At 33.6% G+C, this 17,295-nt stretch overlaps 2 protein-coding genes across 9 annotated transcripts; both read right to left on the bottom strand.

Annotated features, from left to right (window-relative positions):
• Positions 1-1,843: 1,843 nt before the first annotated feature.
• On the bottom strand, positions 1,844-5,771 carry LOC126708663 (protein NONRESPONDING TO OXYLIPINS 2, mitochondrial). Of its 5 annotated transcripts, none has more exons than XM_050408513.1 (3): positions 5,500-5,771; positions 5,202-5,335; positions 1,844-2,098 (listed from the first exon to the last, which is right to left on the bottom strand). In XM_050408513.1, exons 1-3 carry the CDS (start codon positions 5,670-5,672, stop codon positions 2,079-2,081), a joined length of 327 nt encoding a protein of 108 aa, XP_050264470.1. In that variant the 5' UTR covers positions 5,673-5,771; the 3' UTR covers positions 1,844-2,078. The 5 variants fall into 5 exon arrangements, with proteins under 5 accessions (XP_050264470.1, XP_050264471.1, XP_050264473.1 ...); XM_050408514.1 differs by having other exon boundaries at positions 1,844-2,089; XM_050408516.1 differs by having other exon boundaries at positions 5,217-5,335; positions 5,500-5,770.
• Positions 5,772-10,487: 4,716 nt separating this feature from the next.
• Positions 10,488-15,264, bottom strand: LOC126710436 (probable pre-mRNA-splicing factor ATP-dependent RNA helicase DEAH2). Of its 4 annotated transcripts, XM_050410890.1 has the most exons (7): positions 14,777-15,253; positions 13,961-14,163; positions 12,737-13,821; positions 12,216-12,341; positions 11,853-12,091; positions 11,589-11,707; positions 10,488-10,931 (listed from the first exon to the last, which is right to left on the bottom strand). In XM_050410890.1, the coding sequence occupies exons 1-7, from the start codon at positions 15,092-15,094 to the stop codon at positions 10,805-10,807; spliced, it is 2,217 nt and encodes a 738-aa protein (XP_050266847.1). In that variant the 5' UTR covers positions 15,095-15,253; the 3' UTR covers positions 10,488-10,804. The 4 variants fall into 4 exon arrangements, 1 of the variants encoding a protein (XP_050266847.1); XR_007649664.1 differs by lacking the exons at positions 10,488-10,931; positions 11,589-11,707 and having other exon boundaries at positions 11,947-12,091; positions 12,216-12,451; positions 14,777-15,264; XR_007649665.1 differs by lacking the exons at positions 10,488-10,931; positions 11,589-11,707 and having other exon boundaries at positions 11,947-12,091; positions 12,216-12,433; positions 14,777-15,264.
• Between the last annotated feature and the right edge of the window lie 2,031 nt (positions 15,265-17,295).

Here is a 17,295-nt window from a genome sequence, read left to right as displayed (position 1 = left end):
TGTTGAGGGTGGAGGATTGAACCCTAAACGTTTCTATTGGATTGAGCTACAAAGTGATTTTGAGTCTTGATACCTAGGATGATATTTTTAGGATTTCAGACAACTGAAAGCAATAATCCTTTAACCAAACTAAAGGTTTGGTCACCTTCAAACTTCAAAGGTTCTTTCTTAAAACCTATCCAACCTTTAACCACTCTGACTTGGCCAAGAATTATTTTATGGTATCAGGAAAACCGAGAAAGTATTTATGCATATTGTGACTACAGCTTTACAATGTTACGAAAACTTTGTACCAACTTATGGAGGCTAAATTCGCTATGACTTCACGAGCACAATTTAGATTTCATAGAATTTTCAATTAGGATACATGCACCACCTAATCATTTGATATCTAGCATTTTATGCAGTTGCCTAGACTTTGAATGGTTCAACGCATAAAGAGTAAAGAAGTACTGAAGCAATCATAAATTTATTTTAGCTTTATGTTTTCCTGCGAGGTATAAAATTCGATAAAGCTGATAATGCCAATGAATCATGATGTGGACATTCCACACCCATTTCTCTCTTTGAAGTTGGACGTCTTTATGAATTCAGCTGGAGTTGGCTTGTGATCAATTTCATGAAATAAACATTCAAGAAAAAAGTGCAATAGAGGAAAGAAAAGATCTCATTTTGTTGACCGCGGGTTAATGCCACTCTAAAATCATTCATGTAGTATGAGTCTTAGCTTGGTATGTTGTATGAGTCTTCACAAATTAAAAGTATCTCATCCATTTAAGAGGAAACAAATTACTATCATCCTCTGTCTATCAAGATAGTAGAATATGTTACATAGAACTTCATCTAAAAGAAAAGAATGGGAAGTTGGTACTTTAGTTACTCGGCTAAATCATGTTCAACTAGTTATGCATCTCTCTCTCTCTCTCTCAAAAATCTTCAACCACTATATTGCTCCTCAAGCTTTTGTAATATCATTCAACGAATTCCATTGGTGCACACTGCACACTACACACTACACACTGTAGGCTAATGAAGAATGAAAGTCATTCAAGCTTGATGTCTATGACAAGTGACAAAGAATGTTAAGGAAGTTAGATTCATTAGGTAGTCTACCATATCACAAGCCGTATCAACTTTAATTGTCACAGATCTGTGGTTTATAAATTATAAGTGGTTGTGCTACTATGAGATAAGAGTACTCTTTCTTTCTTTCTTTTTTTCTTTATATATATATATATATACAAGATAGAAATTCTACTATAGCCTAATCAAAGTGTATATGTGTATGAAACCCTCTACTGGAGACTTGAACACCGGTCTACCCTCCACACTCCACAAACACTTATACTTGTGGAGTGACAAAGAATTCCTAAGCCCAATTACTGAGGATAAAAAAACGTATCATTTCTCTAATGCACAGTTCAGACTGAGAACAATTACTCTAGAAAGGTGCAGGCAAAAAGCCTATGACCTCCCAACTGAGAAGACATGAGTTCAATGTGCAGGCCTCAATAAAAGCAAAATAGCAACATGAAAGAGTTAAATTACGCTATGGTAACTCTTGTGGAAGTGTCAAAGAAACATAATATATCAGTTGGGAGACATGGGAAATTCAATACTATCATGCTTTAAGTTTACCATACTTTTGCTAGCTAGACAATGCAGATCTTAAATATCCTAACTGGTCTAGAATAAAATTTTGAAAAACAGGAGTTCCTGATTGTATTTCTTGTTGTTTTCCTATACATTCTTCAAGAAATATCTCACCGAACATTTTCAGGGGTGAAATACAGAAAGCAGAAAGGTTTCAGCACCCACTAACTGTCTTAAGTTAACAGCTATGTATTAAAAGTATGTAACATTTTTCAATTATTAAAAAATGTATGTAACATTTTTCTACCTCAGAGAAATAAAGAAAATACTAGTATATGATGGTCTTTGCCATATGATGACTTACACCATGCAAAAGTCATAAATGGGAGGAATGGCAAAGAAAACTTTAAAGCAATACAAGTAGTACAAAGACCGCTCAAATGCAGGGCAATTAGGTTTGAAATGGTTGAAGCCTTTGGTCTTTGTCACCGAGGAACTGCAAAGTCTAGGAAATGCCATGGAAGATAATCAGTAGATGAAAATAAATTGTAAATCATAAAGATGAAAACTTTGTAGAGTAGAGACAAGAATGGAATTGTTGAAAAAGAAAGTTGCATCATAGAGTAATGCAAACTAACGAGTCAAATTCTGTGGGGAAAATGACAAGAAGAATGAATTATATACCAGCTGAGAAGAAATAGCAACAAATTGCCAATGAACTTGAATAAGGGACATTTAACCCAACCATCACTGTTAGAATGCAACTCATCTTAGATATGGAAGAATCAGCAATGTACTGTCATCATTATCATATGAACTATAGGTTTCTCATCTCATAATAGGACAAACCTAGACTAACAGTTAATGACAGCATGAGCTAACATGAGAAAATGAGGAGTTGATAAAGATTTAAGCATGGGAAAATGATATTTTCAATCTCCATTCATGAGGTGTAGACATTATATCACCATATAATAAATGCACTCTTAATCAGGCCACACAACGCAAGTGCCAGCCACCATTTCAATATTGACTCCCATATTGTAATTTTACTTCGTCTATAAGTGCCAGAGACAGACAGATTATCAATATTAGTAGCTTTTGTTACAACAAAAGCTGTTCATGGGCATATCGCCTGCTAGGTCCCCTAGAATGATTGGATTGAATATACCAGGGAAAACGAAAATTATACTTTCCCTAAGAAAAGAATTAGGAGACTGAATTTCATTTTCTATACTTGCCCCATTCTATTTTTTCCCCTAATATTTTGAAACCAATACTCTAATCAGTATTGTGATTCAGAGTGCATGTAAGATCCTGGAGTTTCTAAGTTCTAACACACTAATCTAGAAGCTAAAGTTTCAAATCTACAAACTTCTTACAATTCTAATTTCTTGATTGCAATAAAATCAGTCAAACTGGTCACAATCAATTCAAAAGACAGCTAAATATTCCAATTGCATCTAAAGCCTTCATAAAAACACTCAGAAAAGAGCCTTAAGTTGAAAGATCAAGATCATATAGCTAATTTGCATCTCCACTATGCAATACACATGCGATTGCCTGGGGTAAATATTGTGACTGCACCTAAAGCCTTCATAGCAACAATCAGAACAGAGCTTTATGTTAAAAGATCATGATCAGATCCATTGTAATTCAGAGCGCACGTTAGATCCTGGAGTTTCTAATACACTATCTAGAAGCTAAAGTTTCAAATCTGCAAGTTATTCACCATCTTACTTTTCTCAAATTCTAATTTCTTGATGATAATAAAATCAGTCAACCTGGTCGAGAGTATGATAGTTAAAAGATGGCTAAATATTCTGATTGCATCTAAAGCCTTCATAAAAACACTTAGAAAAGAACCTTAAGTTAAAAGATCAAGATCATATAGCTAATCTACTATGCAGTACACAAGTGATTGCCTGGGATAAATATTGTGATTGCATGTAGAGCCTTTATAGAAACACTCCTTATGTGAAATGATCAAGATCATATATATTTAATTCATCCCCAACATCCCCCCCACAACCCCCCCCCCCCCCCCCCACCCCCACCTCCCCCCCAAAAAACAAAAAAACAAAAATTAAATTGGTCAAACAAGTTGCATGGGAATTCAAGATTATGAACTTTTTCCCCATTCAGCATGACCTATATAAAATATGGCAAATGTTGTCCCACATAGATCCAGAAGTTACTTGTGTATATGATTTTGCCGAAAAATAGACCATTAGTTTCTGGCTTCCTGGTTGATGGAGTAAATATAAATAATCAACTGCCAACCCATTTCAGAAACATAAATGCAAAGTGAAAATCAATTCAGATATTAACCAAAAAAAAAAAAAAAAAACCACTTTTGTAAATGAATTCTAAAGTTCACACTTCACAGTAACTATCATTTTGGCTATTGGAAATTAGAGAGAGAGAGAGAGCAAAGAAAAATATTAACAAATGCTTTAAGAGGTGGGAAAAAAAAAAAAAAAAAAAAAAAGCATTTTTTTAAGCATTTCATTCCTTTCCCAAAATCTTCCTGAGAATGTAACCAAGCCTAAATAGAGTGCAATGACTACCAAACAAAACTAAGATGTTGACTCCAAGATTGATTGGATAAGCATAGCAAAACATTAGGGGTTCCCTAGTCACTAGTTCCATTATCCACACTGCATTAACCAGCGGATTCTTATTACATAAAATCCAAGAAAACCCTTGAAATTGATATGCAGATGTTGCACAATATAAAGACCAGAAAATCAAGATTTGAAGGATTCTGTTCCTTTCACAGACTGATAATGAAATAAATCCTGGCTTTATTGTCCCACAAGATCCAGCAAGCCCCTGTCACAATGGTATTGCAAGTCCTATACCACGAAGTAGAAGAACAGGTCAGAATACACATGTTATATGAATCAAGAGACAACCATCCTTGTTGGCAGCCCGGCTTATGCATTAATATGAACCAAGTGACTGACATATGCTTAGATCTTAATAAAAAAAAAAAATTATTATTATTATTTGTAAGCTTAACAAATGGCTATATTTATAACCATGAAAGCATGAATAAATGCCAAAATGATCAACATTTATCCAAAATCTAGTGTCATTAGAAAGGAAAAGAAGAAGGCAATTGCCGAAAAATGATTGAGAAATGAAGCATTTTCCATTGTTTACCCACAATCATATCAAGAACCCAACAGAATCTTCATATAATGCAATGAATAGAGAACTACGCTAATGAGCACAGGCAAAATACAAGAAACCCTTTTTGCATTTTTTTTGTTAAAAAAAATTATTATCCTTACTCACCTCTAATCACAAATATTCATTGCACATCATACATTAAAAAAAGGCAAATTCAAATTTCCCCCTTAACTATGGTGAACTTGCAATGTCCTCCCTAAATTACAAACTAAGCAATGCCACCCCCTTTTTTTTGATAAGTAAACTAAGCAATGTCCCCCATTAACTATTGGCAATAACTAAAAAGCACTTGCCCCGCACCATTAGAATAACGTGCTTATTTCCAATCGTAAAGGGGAGTATTGCTGAGTTTTAATTGAACCATAGTTAAGGATATTATCTTGAAACAATTAAGATAAAAAAAAAATTACATGAAATTGAAGTACCCTGAGAAAGCCAGCTCCAGCAAGAGGAATCAATAGCAATGTTGGATTTGAGCCGAGCTGAAGCTATGGCACTGTGAAGTGGCATCATTGACTCAACGCTCCCCAACACCGACACCACCCTAAAAAATAATAATAATAACACACAGAATAACATAAATAAGAATCTTATTCCTGTAAAAAATTGGAAACAAAAAAAGCTTGGAAATAAGTGAAAGTTAACGTATTTAAAGAAAAAGTGAACAATGGTATTAATAAGAGAAGGTGGGTTTGAAAGTGTGTATACCTTGAAGCACGAGGAATGGTGGTGGATGAAGAAGAAAAGGCAGAGGCAGGAGTAGAAGGAATGTTTGATTTGGGGATTAGGGATTTTGGGTTTAGGGTTTTGGAACAAGAAGCCAAAGACGACCTTGAAGTTGAACCCACCTTTAGAGCTGATCTGCAGAACAAGGAGGCCATTTCTGGATTCAGGTTCTGAGTTCTGAGGTTTTACTTTTAGAATGATGATGAATCTGGGACCGGAAGTAACCTTAAACCCTACTCAAATGAATATACTTATGTAATTTATTTTATTTTGTGCCAAGTAGACATCCTTTCGTTTTTTTTTTTTTTTTTTTTTTTTTTTTTTAATGACATTTGGTGCATCATAAACATATTTAAAGGTTAAAACTTAAAACTAGTTGCTAATACGTAGTTAACAAAGATACAATTAGTTAAAAATTAATGAAAATTAATTTTTATAATACAAAATGAAGATATACATATTTTGAAAAAATAACCATATTTTACATTTTTTAAGATGAAACAAAGGTACACTATATCTGTTTCTACCATGTTTAAACTCTTATGAAATATGGAACAACAAAATGCAACAATTTATTGACCCAAAAAAAATCTAAGTTCCACTGAAGCTTTTAAGAGGAAAAATCAAATCAAGTAATACAAAAATAACATTTTATAACACAAATTATTCTTCCAACTAAACTAAGATGTCAAACATGAGAATTAAAAAATCTAAGATACTTTGGTAGCATCCATTACCTTTACCTTTCTTTTAGCATTTACTCTATCTATAAAATTCTAGAATCAAACATAGTGTCTAGAAGTTTGGTTCTTCATAAAATATTACACAAGCACACAGGCAATAGAAGTTAAAAAAAAAATATATATATATATATATATATATTAAAGAAAAAAAAATGAAAAACAAAAGTAAATACAAAAGAAAAATTCATGCAAAAGATTCTTTGAGACTTGAGGATGAAGGGTTTGTAGAAACAAAATAATAGAGATGGCAAAGAGAGGGGTTTTGGTGTAGTACTATATATATATATATATAGAGTAGTAGTAGTAGTAGTAGTAGGTCTGTTTGGTTTAAAACAATCCACATTGTTGAGCAGTAGTTGGTTTAAAACTATCTAGTTTGCTAAGTATTAGTCGGTTAAAAACTCTCCATGTTGTTGAATAATAGTCAGTTTAAAACTCTCTATATTGTTGAGTAGTAGTTGGTTTAGAAAAAAAAAAAAAACCTTCTTCATGTTGCTGAGTAGTAGTCAATTTTAAACTCTCATTTTGACATAATAAATAAATTCATAAAAAATGATGTGTAAAATTGTGAGACTACCAAATTTTATGTGGCAAAATATTAGAAGATCAACAATCTAGTCTGCTTAGTATTAGTCAGTTTAAAACTCTCTATATTGTTTAGTAGTAGTTGGTTTAAAAAAAATTTAATAAAAAAAAAAAAAAAATCTCCATGTTGCTAAGTAGTAATCAATTTAAAACTCTCATTTTGACATAATAAATAAATTCATAAAAAATGATATGTAAAATTGTGGGACTACCAAAGTTTATGTGACAAAATATTAAAAGGTCAAAAAATGGTTAAACACTTCAGTTTTATATATATATATATATATATATATATATATAGATAGATAGATAGATAGATAAATAGATAGATAGCTAGTAATAGTTTCGATATTCATTTGTTGGTGCTAGCTTCATCATTCTCCGGACTATATCAGTAGTTCGCAAATAAATAATATCATTGGACAAACACATAAACTTCAAATTCGGATAAATGAAAAATTGACATAAAAAAAAAAATTCTAAGTATCCATGCAAAGATATTTCTCTTAGCATATTGTTACTAAGATCGTTTCAAGTGCCTAATCAATAATTGGGGTAAGTCAATTACACAAAACCCCCGGGAAAAAAAAAAAGAGTCAAGCACGCATAAAGTGCATGAAATAAGGCTAGTTAAATATATATTAATATTAATAATTGTTTTAAGGTGATAAACCCATTTTGATAAACTCAATTGAATTGGTTCAATTGAGTAATTGCTTTTGGTGGTGCTGCTGAATTTTTCAAATCCTTCATGCTCCATTTTTTTAATCCTTTACTCTATCAAAATAAAAAATGTAATAGCTAAATTATAAGTTAGAATCATTAAAATTTTGTGGTTAAAACATCAAACAAAATATTTGTAGTTGGCCTAAAATTTTAAGCGAGGTGTGCCAAGAACTTGGAATTTTATAAATATATATATATATATATATATATTGATAATCAGACATAGTTTTTTAAGGTTAAGAGCATATTTGTTAAAATCGCGATCTGGATCGTAGTATCACACGATTTTACAATTTCATCTTACCAAAACGTTTAGAATCGCACTAAGATCGTAAAAATGGTAGAATCGTATGTAGGATTGTATAGGATCATATAGGATCGTAATGAAATCCGACCAAAACATAAGTTTTTTTTTTTTTTTTTTTTTTGAAAGGGATAAATTTTTGGTTTTGATGAAGTTTTAAGGGTTTTTATTTTTCTATGTTGTGATGGTATGACTTTTTATTTTTATTTTTTATAAAATTATGTTAATCTAAGCAATTTTTTTTTAGTTTTTAGTTCACTTGTAATAAAAATGAAGAAATGCTTCATTATTTTTAAATGAAGAATTTATATTGGCTTTGCTACATTTTAAGCTATAATGTTGTTAAGGCTGTGTTTGAATTGGCTGAAAACCATTTCCGGAAATCATTTTCCGTAAAACCCACGCGTTTGGCAGCTAAGGAAAATAGAATTTCCGGAAAATAATTTCCGTTTGACCAAAATTTGCCTCATTTGACCCGGAAATCATTTTACAGAATCATTTTACCTTCAAACATTTTCCTCACACGCGCAAAAGAGAGAGAGAGCCACAGAAAGAAAGAACTCAGCGAACAAAAGAGAGAGCGAGCCAGAGAAAGAACAATCAACGCCGATCACAAAGCGAACCAAACGGCTATCAGCGAGCGTCCCAAACGCCGATCAGCGCCGAACCAAACGCCGATTTCGTCACGAAGCAAACGCCGATCCACCACTGCGAAGCAAACGCCGATTTCATCCCATTCCGGTCATGTCGAGCTCACCTCACCACCGATCCTTCACGGTAGTCCGATCACCGAGCTTTAGGAAGACCCACGATGACTTTTCCTTCCACCTTTGACCGATTCGAGCTCCGATCCATACATCACCTCACCGCCGATGCACTGTCACCGAACCCCCACCTTCGTAAAACACACAAGTCCGATCCACATGCACATCGGATCTGATGTGCATTTTTTATATATATATATATATATATATATTTTTTTTTTTTTAATTATCCATTTTTTATTTAAACTGTGTTCATGGATGTTTAAGGGGATCAATGTGTAGAACTTGGTATTGTGATTTTGCTGTGATGGAACCACTGTTCTGTGTAGAATTTTGCTGTGATGTTGAAGAATAATGTTGAGAAATTTTGGTGTTGTGAACTTGATAATGTTGGTGCTGTAAAAGGAAGTCATTTTTTGTAAAATGTTTGTACGAACCAAACACCGGAATTGATTTTCCGTAAAACGAATTCCGACGCAGCCAAACATTTGAATACATTTTCCTTTTCGGAAAATAGCATTTCCGGAAAATGAAATATTTTCCGGAAATGCTTTTACGTGAACCAAACACAGCCTAAATTTGTTTGATCAATATATTAATTTGTGTTATAATATTACTAAAATGTTTTTATTATATATAATTTTATTAGTATACTTATATTTGTATATTGATTGATTGATTGATTGATTTTTTGTTTAGTACGCTCTGTAATTATTGCTAAGTAATATAACTTAAATAGTTGGGAAGAATTTGCAGAAAAAAAGCATCTTTTTGGAAAAATATTAGCAAAAAAGCATGTGGAGGAAACATTTTAGTTAGTTAGACTGTTTGTTTTTTTTTTTTTTTTTTTTTTTTTTTTTTAAATGGAACTCGAGTTTCAAAAACTCAAGTTCTAAGATTTTTCACACGGAACTCGAGTTTAGGAAACTCGAGTTCTGTACAAATGGAACTCGAGTTTCTTAGATAGTTGAGTGTAAAATTGTATCTTGATCTCTTTTGCAACTCTAATATACAAATATACAATGTCTACGTAGATGATAAAATGGTTGATGATGGTTTAGTGGTCATAAGAACCCTATAATGAGAATAATTAAATGTTCATTTCACCTTAAATCTTGCTTTTGGATTTCATATTTTAGTTATCTAGTTTCCATTTGATAACTTATTTAGGATTTCAAACTTGGGACTTAGAATTTGAAAAATATTTCCATATTGTTGATAAATATTTTGATATTTGGTTGCTAATTAAACATTTATAGAACTTTTTAGATACATTGGATCAAAACATAAATATATTTATTTCGTTAGTATAGACGTAGCGATGCATGACATGCAAATTACATCATATAATGTAAATCTTTGTTTTCTATAGATAAATTTACAATTTATATGATTATCCAACATACAAAGTCATTATCAATATGTTTTTTTGTTTTAAATATGAAAATATATAAGATCTTATCTATGATCCGATCCACAATCCCACCTATCTCTTACGATCCTACATAAAATCTCGATTTTGACCCCACCTACCTCTTACGATCCTACCTAAGATCTCGATTTTGACAACTTTGGTTAAGAGATTTTCATAAAGGAAGATGGTAAATAATTTTGACTAAAAAAGTGATATAACCACTTTAATTCTCAGTTCAGATTTTCTTTTTAGGAAAAGCCGATTTAATAAAGATAAAACTAATTTAAAAAAACTTCTTAATTCAGTTGACTGTTTGCTAACTATGTTACACTAATTGTAAAAAAAAAGCTATTTGGGACAGTTAAAAAGTAAAGCCTTTTTGCCAACTTTGTTACATTTATTGTCAAATAAGGCTGTTTGGGACAGTTAAAAAGTAAAGCCCAAGTGAGGGAATCCTGTTCCCTGTAGCATAGATAACATTAATTCCCGTTTTTCTTAAATGAAACCATCAAATCCAGAATAAATTAAGATAATCAATACAATAGAAAATTATAGTTAACTAAAACTAGCACTAGTTAATGGTACAGAAACATTGCCAAATTTCCACCGATTTCACTGCCAAGCTGGTCCTCCTGAAGAGTTACACAATGGCTAATATAATGAAAGAATTGAGATCTCAGGAAATGGCTCCTCCTTTCCGTTGTAGAAAAGGCAAATAAGGAGTTGAAAGATGCCAAAGCTGAAAATATTATCACTTTCTGTTCCTGCTCTCCTCCCTCTCCTTCTCCCGCTTCTTGTAAAGCTTCTCAAGAACACGCTTAGCCTCACACTGCGGGAAGTTCGTCAGATCATAATAATGTGGTGCTATATCAATTATCCTGTACCCAAAGAAAATTGCCGATTAGCCTTGATAAACACATCTTATAAGGGAATCATAATAATGTGGTGCCATATCAATTATCCTGTACCCAAAGAAAATTGCCAATTAGCCTTGATAAACACATCTTATAAGGGAAATAAAGGAGCCTACGAGAATGCAAAGAGTAATGCTAGAGACTCAATCCTTTTTACAAAATTTTTTACAAATTGCCGATGTGGTGAGTGGTTACTGGTAAATGAAAAAAATGATATTAATGGTGGGCCTAGGTAAAAACCAAAAAGAAGTTGGTTACATAAAAAATGTTGTAAAATAATTTGTGACTGTAACATTACTCTAATGCAAAAGCAATTTATTCTTAATTTCTTAGAAATCCTAGTTGAACTAGTTCTCAAGCTGCACGTGTGAACATGATCAAAGCCAAGTGCATCAAATAAACAGCCTAGAATTTTATTCTAAAAAAAAAAGAAAAAAAAGAAAAAAGAAACCTAACTAGCAGAGACCAAATACTGGAATTTAATCATACATACAACATCCACCTATCATGAGTCATACTCAGAGACCTGCCAGACCGCAGCCCCCAAGAAAAATAATAAAATACAGTATAATTTATTACTGCCACAAAAGAAAAATCATTAATCAAAAGCTTGAAACTAACCATTCACCACGAATATCTGTCACCGTCCGAATGAAATTCCTGCTTGTTAGAACATATTCATTATAGATGACCCACTCCGGCTTGTGATCCAAGCAATTCGATGGATGCAAGTGCACCACCTGCAAAACAGATTATAAAGGAAATTTAGATCTATATTTTTGTAAAAACAATAAAAAAAATAAAATAAAATAAATACAGCATATTTCAGAACCAATAAGAAAAAAAGCTTTAAGAAAAGGATAATAAAAGCATCGCTTTACATACTTGGTTGTCCTTCACTGTCAAGTAGTGTCCAGTACGTTCCAGGTGAGCTACCTGCATGAAATAACCTGCTAGCATAGCCTTCCTTATGTTGATGTAGTAATCACGGCTGTTGAAATCAGTGCTGCACAATTTGAGGTTAAACCTGGCCATGATACGCACGAGCTGTTGTCTAACATTATCAGCAGCCTTCAATGCCCTTTGGTTGACGAAGTTCTCATAGCACCATGATGGGTCCTCATCTGCAACCCATTCATAAACAAGGAAGAATATTAGAACCAAAGTGCATTGAAAAGTGACTAGTACTGCTTGAGGCTAATTTATAAAATTAAAAATCTAAAGAAAAGAACAGATAAAAGTACTTACTGTTTTGCTTGTATGCATGGTATACGTTCAAAAGCGTGAGGTGATCTCCATCGATGTGCCCAAACCTAGCTTTTGCTTCATCAGCAGCTTTCTGAGCCTCCCTAGGCCGGACAAAGCAATTGGGTACTAAAGAAAGAAATTGGTTATCACAGAGGAGGCCCACGGAGGTCAGCAGATGCATAGAGGCGAGACGATACCATTTTCTTCATGAGAGAATACTGAGAAACTGCAACTATCTGCATCAGCACTTACTTAGAAATCCTATGGTACATGCCAACCGGGGGCATGAAACCTAGAGAAGACAGTTGCTGATGACAACCTAATTTGACACAGTATTCTAACCACGTGCACATGTACTTGCATGTGCAAGCAGTTGGAAGACATCATATGCACAGATATATGTCTGTGCACATGCCAGACCCATGGCTACATCCAATCATGATGCAGCCAAACAGTACTTTCCTATATTACTAGGACAGGACTCGATATGAAAATAAAAGGACAAGACAATAAAAACATACCTGAAAGCATGGCAGAAACTGATAGAATTTCATTTGAACAGTTGAACTCAGGGCTAACAACGAGCATCTTTGACATCTGAGGATCCAATGGAAATTCACTCATAATTTCGCCCAGCTTTGTCAGATTTCCATCATCATCTAACGCTCCAAGGTAATTCAAAACCTCTAAAGCCCGCATCAATGTCTCTGGAGCAGGGGGATCCATAAAATCAAAATGCACTAGATCATCTATTCCCAGTTTCTTCAAAGTAAGAACCGTATTTGCAAGGTTTGATCTTAATATTTCTGGATAGGTCTGTGGTTGAAGATCATTCTGGAAACTTTTCTCAGTGTAAAGTCTAAAGCATTTTCCAGGCTGAGTTCTTCCAGCACGCCCTGATCTCTGGTGTGCACTAGCCTTAGAGATCGGAGATACCAACAATGATTCCACACGCACTCGTGGGTTATAAACTTTTTGTTTTGCAAACCCAGGGTCAATTACATATACTATACCATCAATGGTCAAAGAAGTTTCAGCAATGTTTGTTGACACCACAATCTTCCTTCCAGCAGGACCACCCTCTTTCACAGGAGGTGGAGCTGGTTCGAATATCTTCTGCTGCATAGCTGGAGGAAGGGTAGAATACAAAGGCACTACTTTGACAGGTCCCACCTGGTCACCCATATTTGCAACTTCTTTATTTATTTTTCGGCATGCATCTTCTATCTCCTCCTCACCAGTGAGAAACACAAGTATATCTCCAGGAGTTTCACACATATGAATTTGCACAACAGTTCGGATTGCTGCCTCCAGGTAGTCCCTTTCAGGCTCTTCAGTGTAAAATATTTCCACCGGATGAAGCCTCCCAGGAACTTTCATAAGTGGTGCTTGAAAAAAATAACCCTGAAATTTTTCAGCCTCAAGAGTAGCACTCATTACAACTAGCTTCAGGTCAGGTCTATTTTTCAACACTTCCTTCAGAAGTCCAAACAGAACATCAGTTGCCAATGTTCTTTCGTGAGCCTCATCAAGAATTATGACCTTGTAGCGTTCCAAAAGCGGATCTGTCATCGCTTCTCTTAAAAGCATACCATCTGTTAAATACCTGATACGAAAAACAAACAATGAGTACACTTTCAAATCATGTCCAGGCAGCACGTAACCACTCAAAAAAAAAAAAAAAAAAATATATATATATATATATATAAAATATAAGACATCTTAAATCTGAAGGATGAGCTTACTTCAAAACTGTTCTTGCACTACTGCAGTCTTCAAAACGGATACTATAACCAACCTCTTCTCCGATAGTTACATCCATCTCTTCAGCAACACGACGAGAAACAGACATAGCAGCCACCCTACGAGGCTGGGTGCACGCAATCATCATCTTCCTGCGCTTATCTGGAGTTTCTAAATCAATCGCTTCCAAAACGAACTGGGGAATCTGTAGAAAAGGGGCATATATTTCGTTAACTTCCATGTTCAACACACAAGATAATTACTCCATGCTCAAGGCACACGTGTAAAATAAAAAAAATAAAAAATCAACTAAAAAATATAACACACAACTTTCCCAGAAACATAAAATACATTTCAATCTTATGGGCACCAATATTAAGGTTCAAGGAAGTTTTTTCTTTTAAAAAAACCCTCAATTCCTTGGAAACATCAAATTCTTACCCACTCTATCAGATAAATTTTTTAACATTTATATCTAATTAGTAAATGACTATACAACAAACATTAATAAAATACTCTTATGCATGCTATCGAGTTAAAGCTTCGCCACTAATCATTCCGGTCTATTCATGATTATAAACCCAAATAAATAGAAAATTAAAGGGTCATATACAGAATAAAATATTCCAGACTATCCATGCTTATAAACCCAAACAAATGGAAAATTAAAAGGTCGGTATAAGATATTAAACAACCAAAACCCTAATCTAAAATTTCAACCTCAGTATTTGATAAGCAAATCCCTGAACCTGCATCAATTTTCCCTCTAGTTTCTCAGCAACCAAACATATTATAGAAAAGAGAAACAAAGATCAAACCTGAGTGGTTTTGCCACTACCAGTCTCACCGACGAGGATGAGAGTCTGGTTAGCCTTGAGAACTTGCAAGAACTCTTCTTTCTGGTGCCAAACAGGCAAGCCTCTCCGCTTCTCCAAAATCTCATAGTACCTCTGCGAGTACGGCCTCCCCGTCCAGCTATTGATCGCGGGGTTGCTGCTATTGCCTCCGCCAATAATACTAACACTGTTGCTCATCGCCGCCGCCGAGGACGAGAAGGCGCCGCCGTTGATTTTGGCGATCTTCGACTCGTCCACCACGTCGAACAAGCTCACCTTCCTCTTCCTCTCCGTTCCCATCAATAAACCCTATCCCTAACCCTAACAGTACGAAACGCACTGAACGAACGAACCCGAGAGTCGAGTAGACCCTCTCTATTGCCCCGATTCGAAGCAAAAAAAAAAAAAAAAAAAAAACCCTAGCTATGAGATTTTGACTAATTTTGGAGAAAGAAAATTTAGGGTGAGAAAGAGAAAATAAAAACGAGGCTAGGGCTAGCCGGGGTTGCTATTTATAAGCGAAAATTAAAGGAGGTGCCGAACTTTTCTAAAATTACAGAGGCGGTCCCTGACTTTTTGTGGGTTTTCTGTTGTTGGGTTCAGGCCTATGAAGTTGAGCCCAATTAACTTTTTTTTCACATTGTTTTTAAGTCCGTCCCAAGATTTGGCAAAATAGTGGGCTTTCAACAAGTTTGGTTCATGAGGCTTTTGGTACAACCCATAATATTCCAAGAACACATACGCATACACGTGCCAAAATGGGAAAATGCCTCTTTTTAGAAAATAATTTAGAAATTTGTCTATCTTTTCAAACTATTTAGCAAAATGTCCCTATTTTTTAACTTAATTTTAACAAAATCGAGTTCTGTGTAATACTCAATATTCTCAAAATCAAGTTCTATATGTTTTTTTAAAGTAGAACTTGATATTACTAATATCGAGTTCTACAAAAAAATTTAAGTGACAAAATATGCATAAAACTCAATATTGCTAATGTTGAGTTCCACTTGTAACTCGATTTTGTTAAAATCAAGTTTCAAAAACAGGAACATTTTGCTAAATAGTTTCAAAACAGGATACTAAATTGTTTTCCAAAAAGGGGCATTTTTACATTTTGGCCCTCATACACATACAATCAAGAATTATTCATCTTCAAGAAAGTCTAAAAACAAAAATGTTTTGACCAAAAAAATTGACACAGATTGTTAATGGCAAGTTAAAAAGTAACGTTAGTAGTAGACCTATATGAGAATCAATAAAAACTTGCTAACTTAACAAGTTAGAAAAAAGTTGTGAAATTTGTTGTTTATGTAGCATTAATCTTCATCTTCGGGCCACCTACTTTTTGGGATGATGGAAGAGCAATGCTAAGTACACAACTCTTTTAATAACTTATTAAGATGGAAAATTGTGATTGAAACAACATAACTTTTGCATGGGTTATCACTAACACTGATTTTATTATAATCCATTCACAACTAGTTAGTTAAGAACCTATTAACTCAAGTGGCACTTCCTAATATTTCTAGTGAAAACGTTCAATATTTTGATTGTATTGTACTATTTGTCAATTAATAACAAATTGATTTCATATCCTTTATTTAAATATAATTTTAAATAGAGGAATTTCTACTATAAGTAAGAGTTTAAAAACAATATTGCTAAAAATATTAAAAAGAAATATAACATACCAAAATTATTCCTAAGGTTTGGGCTTGTGAGATGGTACAAAAACTTTTTTTATCTTGCTTTGGCTGCTATTTATCTACTAGTGGCTATCAAACACTCTCGCCCGTATATATATTTGTTATAATGTAATCATTTTGAGACTTGTGCAATCAAAACATGCTATTGGGAGGAAGTATAGGACTTTAGAGAAGTAAGGAACTTTGAAATAGTGTTGGGTCGTTTGTGTTGAGGGAGAAAATTGGATTTTTATTTTTTATATTTTTAAAATATTGGTACGGTTTGGTACTGGCCTAAATCCGATTAGTGATTTTTATATTTTGCCTTTCTAAAAATGCGTTCTTGTTCGATTTGGACAAAAAAAAATAGTGTCATGTTTGATTTTAGTTGTCTTAACTTTTTTTTGTTGTTGTTGGAGAATCTAGTTGTCTAACTATTTGGGATGCTAAATAGTAATGATGAGAAAATGGGCACTATAACCACCATAAGTATCAACAATCCCAAAATTTTCAAGAACTTACTTTTTAACTTTATATTTAGTTTAATTTTTTTTAAGAGTATATTTAGTTTAATTTTGCAATAAGTATATGAATGACCTCAAATTTGTCTTGTTTCCTACTTGATTAGATTTTTTTATATTTGTTATTACTCTGACCCCTTAATGTTGAAATTCTAACTTACTCGTTGAAATGTAGTACCCATCTCTCTTCCCTTAGGAAGTAGGATATTTGATATAGGTTGAATACGCCTATGGAGAAACAATTTTTTTCCTTATCACATGTAGGAATGGCAACGAGTCGGGTTTGGGTCGGGTT

The sequence above is a fragment of the Quercus robur genome, chromosome 12, assembly GCF_932294415.1.
Source record: "Quercus robur chromosome 12, dhQueRobu3.1, whole genome shotgun sequence".
Lineage (NCBI taxonomy): Eukaryota > Viridiplantae > Streptophyta > Magnoliopsida > Fagales > Fagaceae > Quercus > Quercus robur.
Note: the sequence above shows the minus strand (reverse complement) of the source record. Positions and strands in the feature narration are given on the sequence as shown.

Coding starts and splice junctions, on each gene's coding strand:
- LOC126708663 (XM_050408513.1), bottom strand. CDS start 5,672: ATGGCCTCCTTGTTCTGCAGATCAGCTCTAAAGGTGGGTTCAACTTCA. Junction 5,336..5,499: donor ACCATTCCTCGTGCTTCAAG/GTATACACACTT, acceptor ATTATTTTTTAG/GGTGGTGTCGGTGTTGGGGA. Junction 2,099..5,201: donor TCAGGGTACTTCAATTTCAT/GTAATTTTTTTT, acceptor GGCATTTCCTAG/ACTTTGCAGTTCCTCGGTGA.
- LOC126710436 (XM_050410890.1), bottom strand. CDS start 15,094: ATGGGAACGGAGAGGAAGAGGAAGGTGAGCTTGTTCGACGTGGTGGAC. Junction 13,822..13,960: donor AGTGCAAGAACAGTTTTGAA/GTAAGCTCATCC, acceptor TTTTCGTATCAG/GTATTTAACAGATGGTATGC. Junction 12,342..12,736: donor AGTTTCTGCCATGCTTTCAG/GTATGTTTTTAT, acceptor TTCTTTCTTTAG/TACCCAATTGCTTTGTCCGG.